Source organism: Sinocyclocheilus rhinocerous, unplaced genomic scaffold, assembly GCF_001515625.1.
Source record: "Sinocyclocheilus rhinocerous isolate Xijiao unplaced genomic scaffold, SAMN03320098_v1.1 scaffold1615, whole genome shotgun sequence".
NCBI lineage: Eukaryota > Metazoa > Chordata > Actinopteri > Cypriniformes > Cyprinidae > Sinocyclocheilus > Sinocyclocheilus rhinocerous.
The window spans coordinates 1,343,559-1,356,402 of NW_015645292.1; the positions used below are offsets into that span (position 1 = coordinate 1,343,559).

At 38.6% G+C, this 12,844-nt stretch overlaps 1 protein-coding gene across 1 annotated transcript in view; it reads right to left on the reverse strand.

Annotated features, from left to right (window-relative positions):
• The window catches only part of LOC107705872 (voltage-dependent T-type calcium channel subunit alpha-1I), a 66,344-nt gene that overhangs the window by 45,031 nt on the left and 8,469 nt on the right, over positions 1–12,844 (reverse strand). The window contains exons 3-6 of the mRNA XM_016509378.1: positions 6,034–6,145; positions 5,629–5,762; positions 4,383–4,480; positions 1,981–2,140 (exon numbers count right to left, since the gene is read on the reverse strand). Coding sequence (XP_016364864.1) covers positions 1,981–2,140; positions 4,383–4,480; positions 5,629–5,762; positions 6,034–6,145 — 504 coding nt within the window. The remainder of the gene's footprint in view (positions 1–1,980; positions 2,141–4,382; positions 4,481–5,628; positions 5,763–6,033; positions 6,146–12,844) is intronic.

The following is a 12,844-nucleotide window of genomic DNA, read 5'->3' on the forward strand; positions in this document are numbered from 1 at the left end:
CCTTGTGCTCCGAGAACGTTTTCATTGTTATACTGTAGGGGGCGCTAGTACGCATCTTATAGGTACATAATTTCCACAAAATAAAAACACAAGTGAAGAAGAAACCGAAACAACAGATGCTTCCACATGTATTCTAACACGATCATCAGACATAAAACAGCATCAAAACTGAAACGTTGCGGAATAAAATGTTGACCCATGAAGAGGTAATAATGATTGTCAAGCTTTTCGGACTCCATCTACGTTTTGATTATCATTCTGCATCTAATTCATAGTCTTTTTTCAGCTTTTTGTTTAAAATGTTGTTTATTTATTTTGTCATGTTTTCTTTATTTATGAAACTTACCCACATCCAAGTGTTTATAAAAAAGAATGCATGAAGCTAGAATACAATGTTATTGTTTACAAGCAGATATCCTGTTCTTTCTTTCTGATGTTTTGTATGTTCAGATTTTCATATAACAAGATATATACAAATTAATAAATAGGGACATAGTAGTATACTTAAAGTATGATGTAAGAATGCATGAAGCTAGAATAAAATGTTTTTGTTTACAAGCAGATACCCTGTTCTTTCTTTTGATGTGTTGTATGTTCAGATATTTATATAACAAAATATATACACATTCTGAAATAGGGACATAGTAGTTTACTTAAAGTATGATGTAAAGTTCACTTTAAACGTACGAGTATACCTGCAGTATAAAACTACTAAACTATTAGTTTACTGAGACTATACTTCAAAGTGTACTAAAAATACTACAAGTATCTAATTAGGTATACTGATAGTTTACTTTAAGTTCACTTTTAGTATAGTTGCAGTACAAACTAAAAACATAGAGGTAAACTAGTACTCAAATTGCACTACTGTTATACTTAAAAGTATACTTTTATATACTAGAAAGTGGGTCAATTTAGTCCCAAGGAGTATTGAAATAGTACACTTACAAGTATACTACTAGTACACTGATATTTGCATGCTTACTAAATAAAGTATACTTAAAAATATACTTGAACTTTACTTAAGTATACTTAATAAAATAAACTTAAAGTATACTTATTTTTGGTAAGGGTATATCAACATGCAATATCATTAATTAAAAAAAGACTAAAATGTCATTTCAAAAATAAAAAGTCTCCAACAAAAAAAAAGAGGAGATAAAAATCTAGACCTCCACAAGTTGTCATGCTTGCGGTTGCCAGACGTCTCGAGTTTAAACCCCCCAATCAGAGCTTCTCTCTTAAAATGACACATTTTCTTCCCTGTGTTTAATTAATCCTCCCAACCTGGCAACCATTCGCACACACTCTCTCTGCATTAGAGAAAACACACTGATGATCAGAAAACATCAACAAACATGCAAGCTGGAGTTTAGCGATCTCTATTGAGATATTCTGCTCGAATAACAGTGTCATACATCCAGTGTGTGTTCATTCACACAGCCGACTAAATCTGCCATCAAACCTTCTCTGTAATAAATCCAAACATGATCTCGACTGTATTGTTTGAGACTGAGGGTGAATGAATGCACGTACGCACCTCTGTGCCACAATACAAAGCCTTTTGTTGTTGCTTTAATAGAAAAAGACATGAATAAATTTGGAATTCTTGGAAATTAATCTTAGGAAGCTTTTGTGAGAAGCTTTACCAGTTTTCATAAAGTAGAGAGAGTGTTCATATTTCTGACAATAAAGTAAAACAGGTCAAATAAAGCATGTGTGTGAGTCGACATTCTCTTGATTTGTGCTTATAGGTGAAAGTGCAATAATCCATTTCTCAAATTACAGCAATCATGGTCAGTAATTGCAATTATAATTTTGAGCATCAAGTCAGTTTAACCATCATGCAGCATGACTAAAATGTGTTTTAACTGACTAAAATTCCAGACTTTTAGCCAAACAAAACTTGACTAACCAAAAAAAAAAACTAAAAAGGACATTTAACACAGACTAAACCTGAATTAAAATCAGCTGACTCACAGGGTGAAGTTTTCCTCCGGATAGCAGCGGTTGCGCAGAAGTCCAGCCCAGAGCTGCACACCGATGATGCCGAAGATGAAGAAGACGAAGAAGCACAGCAGCAGCACGTTCCCCAGCATCGGCAGCGTGTCCAGCAGCAGATTCACCAGGATCCTCATGCCTTACACACACACAGAACACCATAATAAACACCAACATCTGCCCTTCCTCAGGCTGAAAGATCTCAAATCATCAGACCAAATCAGAAGGGCCTTTCATTTCCATCACAAAAACTGCAATAAACCATGAACTCTTCAACTTGATTTGAGTTGCAACTTCAAATGCAAACGAGCTCCGTTTGGGGATGAACTTTCCAGGAGCAGAACTTTCTGACATGAAATCTCTGCAGGCGTTTCTCTCTGATCTCCTCACTAGCGGCTCCACGTTCACTCAGATGTTGTCCTGTAGTTTGGAGCCGTCACACGGTGTGTTTTCAGAGCGCAGGTGAAGTCAAAGCATCTAAATAACGAGCGAATCACATCCAGCCCAGCTGAAGAAACTTTACTGAGAGTCTGGGAGGTTATGAGACACTTCTTCTCCATGAGGAATCGACTGGTTAAAGTCTTAATCTCAGGTTAGAGAAGAAGATCACGCAGACGTCACCGGTCGTGATTGTGTTTAGAAATGACGATTCATTTGTGTCGGTTCATCGTGGCTCTAAATGACTCAGCAGTGTGTTCAAAGCTTCATCAGCTGAGCTGAAATGTGACCCTGCAGCACAAAAGCAGTGTTAAGTCGCTGGGGTATATTTGTAGCAATAGCCAACAATACATTGCATGGGTCAAAATTATCGACTTTTCTTTTATGCCAAAAATCATTAGGATATTAAGTAAAGATCATGTTCCATGAAGATATTTTGTAAATGTCCTACTGTAAATATATCAAAACTTAATGTTTGATTAGTAATATGCATTGCTAAGAACTTAATTTGAACAACTTTAAAGATGATTTTCTCAATATTTCGATTTTTTTGCACCCTCAGATTCCAGATTTTCAAATAGTTGTATCTCAGCCAAATATTGTCCTATCCTAACTTATTTATTCAACTTTCAGATGATGTAAACATCTCAATTTCAAAAAATTGACCCTTAAGACTGGTTTTGTGCTCCAGGGTCACGAATGTGTTTTGGATGTGCTGTGAATCATGATCAGAGCGCTTTCACACACATACACTGACTTCATTTGTGAGAAGAAGTGAGATAACCCTGACAAAACCTGCTAAAAAACTCTTTTTAGAGACATCCTCATTTGTAAAAGCGCTATAAAAGTTAAGTAAATAAAGTTTTTTTTTTTTTTTTTGTAAAAATGCGAAATGTTTTCTGTTATGGTTAGGTTACAGTATTTAGAACTAGCTGTACATAAAACAGGGTTTCTGCAGGTGTTGAGGTCAATTTAAGGCTTTTTAAGACCATGTAAAGAGAATTTAAGGATTAAACTGAATGGAATTGAACTGAACTATAGGTCAACCTGGTTTCTAAATTTAAAAGCAACACTTCAACATTTGAAAACACAACTTTCAACAGATCTCTGTTACTTTTGAATTCATTTTACAAAATATGGAAATATTTTTACTGCACCTACTGATCAAAGTGGAAAAAAGCTGTTCTTCCTTAGTAGTTTTGTCTTGCTTTTCAGGGCAAAGATTCTTAAATTAAGATACATTTACTGGAGAGGCAAAATTGCACTGTAGTCTTGTTTTCTGAGAAACTGATCAAAATGAAGTGACTTTATGATTAAAACAAGAAAAAAATATATAGGTCAATATAGGCAAAAAAATCAACTTAATTCAAAGGGAAAACAGGTTTTAATATCGCACGGACCGATATTTGTTCTTGTTTTAAGCATAAACTCTTTTTGTTCAGTTTTTCAGAAAACAAGACTTCACATCTGCAATTCGCATGTGAAGTAAACACATTTTGATTTAAAGGATATTTGGATATTTAAATCGAAAGACATAAAAAATACTGAGAATGATATAAATTTTTTTTTTTTTATTGCATGTGACACTGAATGTCATGACTTTGAAGTTAAGACTTTCTGCTCTGATTTAAGTGAAAATGCAGATCGAGACTTTTTAAGATCCGCAGAAACCCTGATAAAAACAACAGAAGTCTAGGACACAGAAGACTCTTCATTTATTGTGTTGTTTGTCTCTGGGTTGTTCGTGTCGTTTCCTCCTGCCTTCATCAGGCTCTCGGTTCTCTGTAGGTCCAGCGTTAAAGCCAGCGCGTCTCATCAGCTAATGGTTTCTCAGGGGGGTTTGAGTCTCCTGACAGACCGACGTCCATGAATCCTTTATGATTCAGCACTGATGAATCACATGCAATCAGCTGAAACAGAGGCACGTTTGAGATCAGACTCACTGGGGACTCTGTTGATGGCTTTGAGCGGCCGCAGGACTCTCACCGTCCGGATGGCCGTCAGGTTAATGTTCTGCAGGTCCAGAGAATACTCCACCACCCTGAACACACACACACACGCTATAAACACACAGTTCATCTGTACAGTGTAATACAGTACAGGTGGTGTTTTATACATTTGCTCTTCAACACTGTTTGTTCTGAAGCTCCTCAAACACACACACAGCTGCTCTGATGATCTCTGACAGCTGATCATACGCTCAACATGTTTACACACACGCAGACACACACCACACACGTGTCAGAGATCTCCATCTGTCCTGCATTTACACACCGATCAGGAGATCTGCCATCATACAGAACACAGACTAGACTGTCTACACAAATAAAACACACGGGTTCAGTGTAACAGAAGAGACAGAGATGAATGTGTGAATGGAGAAACTCTAGAGCACTTGAATCACTCCTGATCTGAACCGAGAGCGTTGAGTGTGTGTGTGTGTGTGTGTGTCTGTGTGTGTGTGTGTGTGCGCACGCGTGCCTGCATGCATGTGTGAGTGTGTGTCTGTGTGTGTGCGCGTGCCTGTGTGCATGCGTGAGTGTGTGTGTGTATGTGTGTGTGTGTCTGTGTGTGTGCGCGTGCCTGTGTGCATGCGTGAGTGTGTGTGTGTATGTGTGTGTGTGTCTGTGTGTGTGCGCGTGCCTGTGTGCATGCGTGAGTGTGTGTGTGTATGTGTGTGTGTGTCTGTGTGTGTGCGCGTGCCTGTGTGCATGCGTGAGTGTGTGTGTGTATGTGTGTGTGTGTCTGTGTGTGTGCGCGTGCCTGTGTGCATGCGTGAGTGTGTGTGTGTATGTGTGTGTGTGTCTGTGTGTGTGCGCGTGCCTGTGTGCATGCGTGAGTGTGTGTGTGTATGTGTGTGTGTGTCTGTGTGTGTGCGCGTGCCTGTGTGCATGCGTGAGTGTGTGTGTGTATGTGTGTGTGTGTCTGTGTGTGTGCGCGTGCCTGTGTGCATGCGTGAGTGTGTGTGTGTATGTGTGTGTGTGTCTGTGTGTGTGCGCGTGCCTGTGTGCATGCGTGAGTGTGTGTGTGTATGTGTGTGTGTGTCTGTGTGTGTGCGCGTGCCTGTGTGCATGCGTGAGTGTGTGTGTGTATGTGTGTGTGTGTCTGTGTGTGTGCGCGTGCCTGTGTGCATGCGTGAGTGTGTGTGTGTATGTGTGTGTGTGTCTGTGTGTGTGTGTGTGTGCTCACCCGGCCATCACGATGAAGAAGTCCAGTCTGTTCCAGGTGTCTCCCAGATAACAGCGCCGGCCGAAGATCCCCAGAGCCACTATCTTCACCACCATCTCCAGCGCAAAGAAGATGTAGATGAAGGCGTCGAAGGCCTGAGAGACAGAGAGAAATCAGCTGTGCAATGAAATCAATTGACATCAACAGAGTCTAATGATCAGCTAATTAACATGAAGCTCTGATGACGAGTCTCTAGATGATGCTGATGATCCGGAATCATCTGAGTGTGTGTTTGAATATTAGATCTGAAGCGTTTAACGGGTTAGTTATGCTGAAACCTCACGAGATCAGAAAGAGCTGATCAATGAACCGAACGGCTCATTAACAGGCTTCTGCCGAAGAATCAGGTTTCTGTTTCAGACTGACCTGCAGGATCTGGCAGCGTTCGGAGGAGCAGTCGATGTTCTCGCAGGGCTGGTACATCCCCAGCGTCACACAGTTCAGCAGGATCACCATCATACTGACTCGCTCGAACCACGTACACCAGTTAAGGAGAACACAGCGCAGACAAAGAGAAAACATCACCACAACCAATAAACCAACACATTCTGTCAGAATGAACCAACAGAGAGAGAGAGAATGTGTTAGTATGAACCGCTAATATATGCATATCACATCAATTCACATGCTATAACAATAAGAAAAATACATTGACTAGCGTTCACAAGTTTAGGGTCAGTAACATTTAATTTTTTGAAAGGAATGACTACTTTTATTCATCAAGGATGCATTAAATTGACCAAAAGTGACAGTAAAGACATGTATAATGTAACAAATGATTTCTATTTCAAATAAATGCTGTTCTTTTGAACTTTCTATTCATCTGTGAATCCTGAAAAATAACATGTATCACAGTTTCCACAAAAATATTGTGCAGCACGACTGTTTTCAACACTGATAATAATCAGAAATGTTTCTTGAGCAGCAAATCAGCATATTAGAATGATTTCTGAAGATCATGTGACACTGAAGACTGCTGCGCATCATAGAAAACAGCTATTTGAAATTGTAACAATATTTCAGATTTTTACTGTATTTTTGATCAAATAAATGCAGCCTTGGTGAGCAGAAGAGACTTTTTTCAAAAACATAAATCATAGACTACCATTTGAAAGTTTGAAGTTGATTTTTTGAAGTGAACCGGTGTTATTTTTCTATTAAATAAATCAAAATGATGATTCTATAACACTATGTGAACAGTTTTGTGTGTGTTTGCATGAACGTGTGTCACCAGATGAGCGCCAGCTCCCGAGGATTCGTCTTCATCTGCGTTTCTTTGTTTATTTGTCTAGCGCTCGTCAAAATGTTTATTGTTCCAAAGCAGCTTTAGAGAGTTTCTAGGTGTAAAACACAGAGTCTGTCTGAGTTGATACTGAATTCATTTCCGGAGCTCAGCAGCATCAGCTCATGCGCTGTAAAAGAGCAGCGTGAACGTTCTGCTGAACGACTCCTTTAGTGTTTCACAGAGGAAAGAAAGACAGACAGTCATACAGGTTTGAAACCAAATGAGGGGGAGAAAATTATGCCTTTCTTTAAAACTAATGTTTATAATATCATCCTCAAATGTTCAAAGAGTTCAAACGAATGTCAGGTAAGCTGCAGTGAATGTGAGGCACAGGTGGGCAGTGGAGCTGCTCCGTTACCATAGTAACACCTCCTCAGGTGAAGCGCTCACCTCATTCATCCAGCAGCAGCAGGTTCAACACACCGACACGTCAGTCTGTTTACAAACTCATTTAGTCAGTATTCAAGAATGAGAAGTTATTTCTTTCAAGTCGAGATGCTGGAGGTGAACAGATCTCACCACACTTCAGCAGCTGATTCATCACGGAACATTATGACAAGTGTTTTATATTACAAGCTTTCTGAAAAGTTATGTTTAAGTATGCAAATGAGGGATGATCTAATGGAATACACACTAATTTGCATATATTTCCAGAACAGAAATATGAAGATTGGATAAAGCCAGGTTCAAAATTATTTGTTAACATAAAGGTTTTTCTAGTTTGGATTTCACTTTTTATCATTTTATAAATCGGGATGGATGGATGGATGGATGGGATTGGATTGGATGGGATTGGATTGGATGGATGGATGGATGGATGGATGGGATTGGATGGATGGATGGTTGGATGGATGGATGGATGGATGGGATTGGATGGATGGATGGATGGATGGGATTGGATGGATGGATGGATGGATGGGATTGGATGGATGGATGGATGGATGGGATTGGATGGATGGATGGATGGATGGGATTGGATGGATGGATGGATGGATGGGATTGGATGGATGGATGGATGGATGGATGGATGGATGGATGGATGGATGGATGGATGGATGGATGGATGGATGGATGGATGGATGGATGGATGGATGGGATTGGATGGATGGATGGATGGATGGATGGATGGATGGATGGATGGATGGATGGATGGGATTGGATGGATGGATGGATGGATGGTTGGATGGATGGATGGATGGATGGATGGAAAGGTTGCCTTGAAGTGCCTTAAAGAAATGAGACAGGAATCATTGTCTTTTTTTCTCTTTCCGACATATTTTCAAGGTTGAGTGCTTGATAGATTAGACAGGTGGGTTTTTATATGGCAAGTGACTCATTTCTGAGCACTAAGTACATGTACTAATAACTTTTTTTTTTTTTTGTCTAAAATCCATTCTGGGTGGAAGTAGACGTAATAAAATGTTTAGTCCTTTTGTATTTCCCTAGAGGAAGAACAGAATTGTTTTTTCTTGCGATCTCTTTTCTTACTCATAAAATGATTATGTATAGCAATAATCATTGTCTTGGGGGAAAAAAAGGATGTTTTAAAATGAAATCGTAATTGCTGCAATTTGGATGCATTAAGTCTAACCTCAATGGTAGAGATGGCTGTCTTCTCTGTAATGAAATTTGACATAATGGAGAAAGTGTTGACCTTTCCGTATTAAAATTTTCTCTTTCATCTCCCCAGAAGCTCTTGCAAACAGTTTTCCTCCACGAGTCCCTCTCTAACTCACTCATGCCATGATTTCATGTAGTGAGACAGACCGTGCATTGTCTGCACCCATAAAAATGACAGGCCTGAAATCCTTTTAGAATAAATTGCCTGCTGATTTCCATGGAATATTTTAAGATTGCATGCATCATAATTGCCATAATTGCTAATTGTAAGTAAATAAATTTAGTTCTTTAGATGGATGGATGGATGGATGGATGGATGGATTGGATGGATGGATGGATGGATATTAACAAACCACTCAGTAAAAGCCTTCAGAATATAGCTAGGAATAAAACTGTAAAGTTTGGTGTTTGTAAGAGAAAAAACTCTTTAAAGGATTAGAATTGAAGTCTACAGACAAAAATAGATAAAGTGCAATAAAATAAACACTTAAATGTGTATTTTGGATGTTTTCTTTCCACTGGTCTGAATGAAGAGACATGTTACGGAAGCAAAACAGACCAAAAAATCTCAACATTGACCAGTGCAAAACAAAAGAAAAAGAAAAACAGTCAAACGTTGGTTGCACCTGTAGTGTCTTGACCTTTAATGCTATTTGTGCTGCAGATGCCCTGAGGATTCATCATGCTGCTTCAATGAACCACAACTACAGTTGAAATATGGTCAGTACGGTGATTTTTTTTTTACTATAAATGCTTCAATATAATTTACTAGTTCCATTAACTCACATCTCCATCTGTGACACTGAAAAAGTCCCAGCAGACGTTCACATGCTCACTTAAACTAATGCTGAACCATAAACAGCTAAAGCTCCAGCTGATTCACAAACACCACATCATTAGAGTGAACACTCAGTCCTGAGGAAACACACACACACAGTGGTTTCCATGTTTTATGGGTTCGTTCCTTAGGCTTAATGGTTTTTCTACTGTACAAACTGTATTTTCTATCCCCTTACTCTAACCCTACCTCTTTTACTGGTGTTATTACCCTTGTGAGGATATTTATTCCCCATAACACAGGGAATATTAGGCACACACACACTCACAGGCAGTGAAGGCACATTAAACAGAACGAGCTCATTACGACCGTATGAAACCATCAGCGCTTCTGTCCCGTCATGAGGGTGAATCCAGCTCTGGTGTCACTCAACGCTGATCTGGGGTCAGTAGAGAGGACTCAGGCTCTATTTATACAGCGGCTCCAGCAGAAGCTCACGAGCGCTGACTGAAACCAGCACAATAATGAAGGCCTTTCCCAGAATCCTCACTGAGCCGGAGTGGAAAATAGAGTATTTGAGGAAGATCCGGAGACACACTGCAGTTATATATCACACACACACACACACACACACACACACATCCATAACACAGCTAAACTACCTGCAGATCTGAGATGATGAGATCCTGAACTTTTACTGTAATACCTGTGTGTCACTTAAATTAAAATTAATAACAAAAACATACTGATTTCCCATGAAATTAAGCAGGTATGATGATAAAACAATAAAAAGAGCAAAAGTGTTGAGACGTGTTGAGAGATGTTCCTAAAAGTCATAGTTGGTGGTTAATTCAAAGTTTCCATAATGAGTAAAAAATTTTCTGGACAGACAAAAATATTTAAAAATATATATATGTATCACTAATGTTCAAAAGTTTGGGGTCAGTATTTTTTCTTTTAATTAATGCATTCAGTTGTTCAAAAGTGACAGTGAAGACATTTATAATGTTACAAAATATTTCTGTTTCAAATAAATGCTGTTCTTCTGAACTTTCTATTCATCTGTGAATCCTGATAAATAGAATGTATCACAGTTTCCACAAAAATATTGTGCAGCACAACGGTTTTCAACATTGATAATAATCAGAAATGTTTCTTGAGCAGCAAATCAGCATATTAGAATGATTTCTGAAGATCATGTGACACTGAAGACTGGAGTAATTATGCTGAAAATACAGCTGCGCATCACAGAAATAAATTACAGTTTAACAGATATTCACATAGAAAACAGCTGTTTGAAATTCTAGTAATATTTCACAATTTTTACTGGTTTTGATAAAATAAATGCAGCCTTGGTGAGCAGAAGAAACTTCTTTCACAAACATTAAAAATCCAAACTTTTAAATGTTACTGTATGACATTAGTTTATGGCAGAATTTCATTATATTTTCACCACATGGAGGAAAAATATATATATTGACAGGCGTTACATGACATGACATCAGGAGTGGAGCGCATGAAGCAGCGTCTGTCTGTCACGGCTCACTGAAACACATCCAGAAACCCAGCGGCTGAATGAAGCTAAACTCTTTTATTGTCTCCACGGCGACACTCTCTGATCTCCATGGCAACAGCAGAGTTTTTAAATCAAATTAATTGAGAGTCTAGAAGTTGAGGAGCAGCAGACGATCACTCACTGCACATCTGCACCAAAACATCTGAACAAACGAAAGGAAAACAAAGAGCTACGCAGAGCCAAATGTACAGAAGCAGGGCTTTGGGGAAAGATACAATTTTCATGTCAAATTAATTAGACATAAAATGCATGATTTAAGAGTGTGTTTACAAAGCTTTAAAACATAGTTTGCCACAATTTAACAATTGTCCACTTTATTACATGTGATTTAACCATTATATCAAAGGAAAATAACACGCACTAAAACACCTCATCATGTCACTGTACAGCACTTATAACGGAGCGAGATCATACCGAGCAGTGCAAAACAGAAATCTCAAGCCTGGATTCATGCTAAAGCACTATATTAATTTTTTGCATATCAAAATAAGTGTTGCAACAGAGTTTAAATCATCTTTCTGAGCTGGGACTGCTGCTCTGCTCTCACTGCATGACTCCAGTTTGTCATGATTCGCTGAATCCAATGCAAAATCAACAAAATCTCGCCTTTTTTTGCAATCTTGCATAATTCATAATTTCACTGCAAAATCATTACAAAAATAAAGTCTCACAAAAAAATTAACACTGGGCTCTGTAACCCTGTATTGGGCATCAATTTCAGTACTTCCGTCTTCTCCTGTGTGTGGCAATTGGGAAATACACTCTTTTTTTTGCTTTTGTTGTTGTTTGCTGGTCTGTATGATATGTCTTCTATTGCACTTGATCACTTTCCACCACATAAGTGCCTCGTGGTGCCTCACATACTTCAACCATGCCAATGCCTTTGCTTTTTTTAAAGCGTGACTTAATCACCTGAACAGCCTTTTCTGCTTTGCTTTGTGGGTACCTTTGAGATGACGTAACGTATTTGAATCTATATGACCGACTGAAAAAGGCAAAATCAGCTGAAGCATAAGCTGGGCAATTATCCATTATCATCACTTCAGGGATACCATATCTAGCGAAATGCAGATGTGAATGATGGTTGGGCTTCTAATGTTTTTCACCGTGTCCACTTCTATGAAGTTGGAATAGTAGTCCACAAGTACAATGTACTATTCAGAATCAAATTCAAACAGATCAGAGCCCACCTTTTGCCACGGCCTATTGGCATGTCATGTCCTTTCATGGGCTCCTTGCAGTTTCATCTCCTGAATGTACTGCGCTTGGAAATTAGGTCAGTGATTTGCATTGACATGCCAGGCCAGAACATTATGTGTCTAGCTAGTCGTTTAGTTTTTTCAATGCCCTGGTGACTGGTATGGAGTTTGTGTAACATGAACCTATGTTTACTTTGGGGAATGATGATGCGGTTACATTTTAGGAGTACGTCATCTTCGACACAATAATCCCAGTAAGGTTTTGCCTGATCAGGTAAGTCACGTTTGTCTTCAGTTTCTGCGAACTCAAACATGTTGTAGATTTCTACACTGTAAAAAATGACCGTGAATTTAATGGTAAAAGACTTTAAAAAATGCTACAGTAAAAACCTGTTAACGGTAAATTCCCCTACTATATACGGTGAAAAACTGTATTGGACATTACATGTAATTTTACGGTAGTATACCGTTTTTGGAAGTAAAAAAGACCATATAATTTACAGTGAATAACCGTAAATTGACATTCCCATAATTCCCTGCATTACATTTCAAATGTTATGTTTGTTTTGTTGAAATAACTGTTTTTCTTCGTTTTTTCTTATCAGTTTTGTATATTAGGGTTGTGTGTTACACCTAATGTTGTTAAATGAATGTTTATTGCATTATTTCAGTTTCATGTGTGTTACCATGATGGTGTTTAGTGTTTGTGTGAATGACAC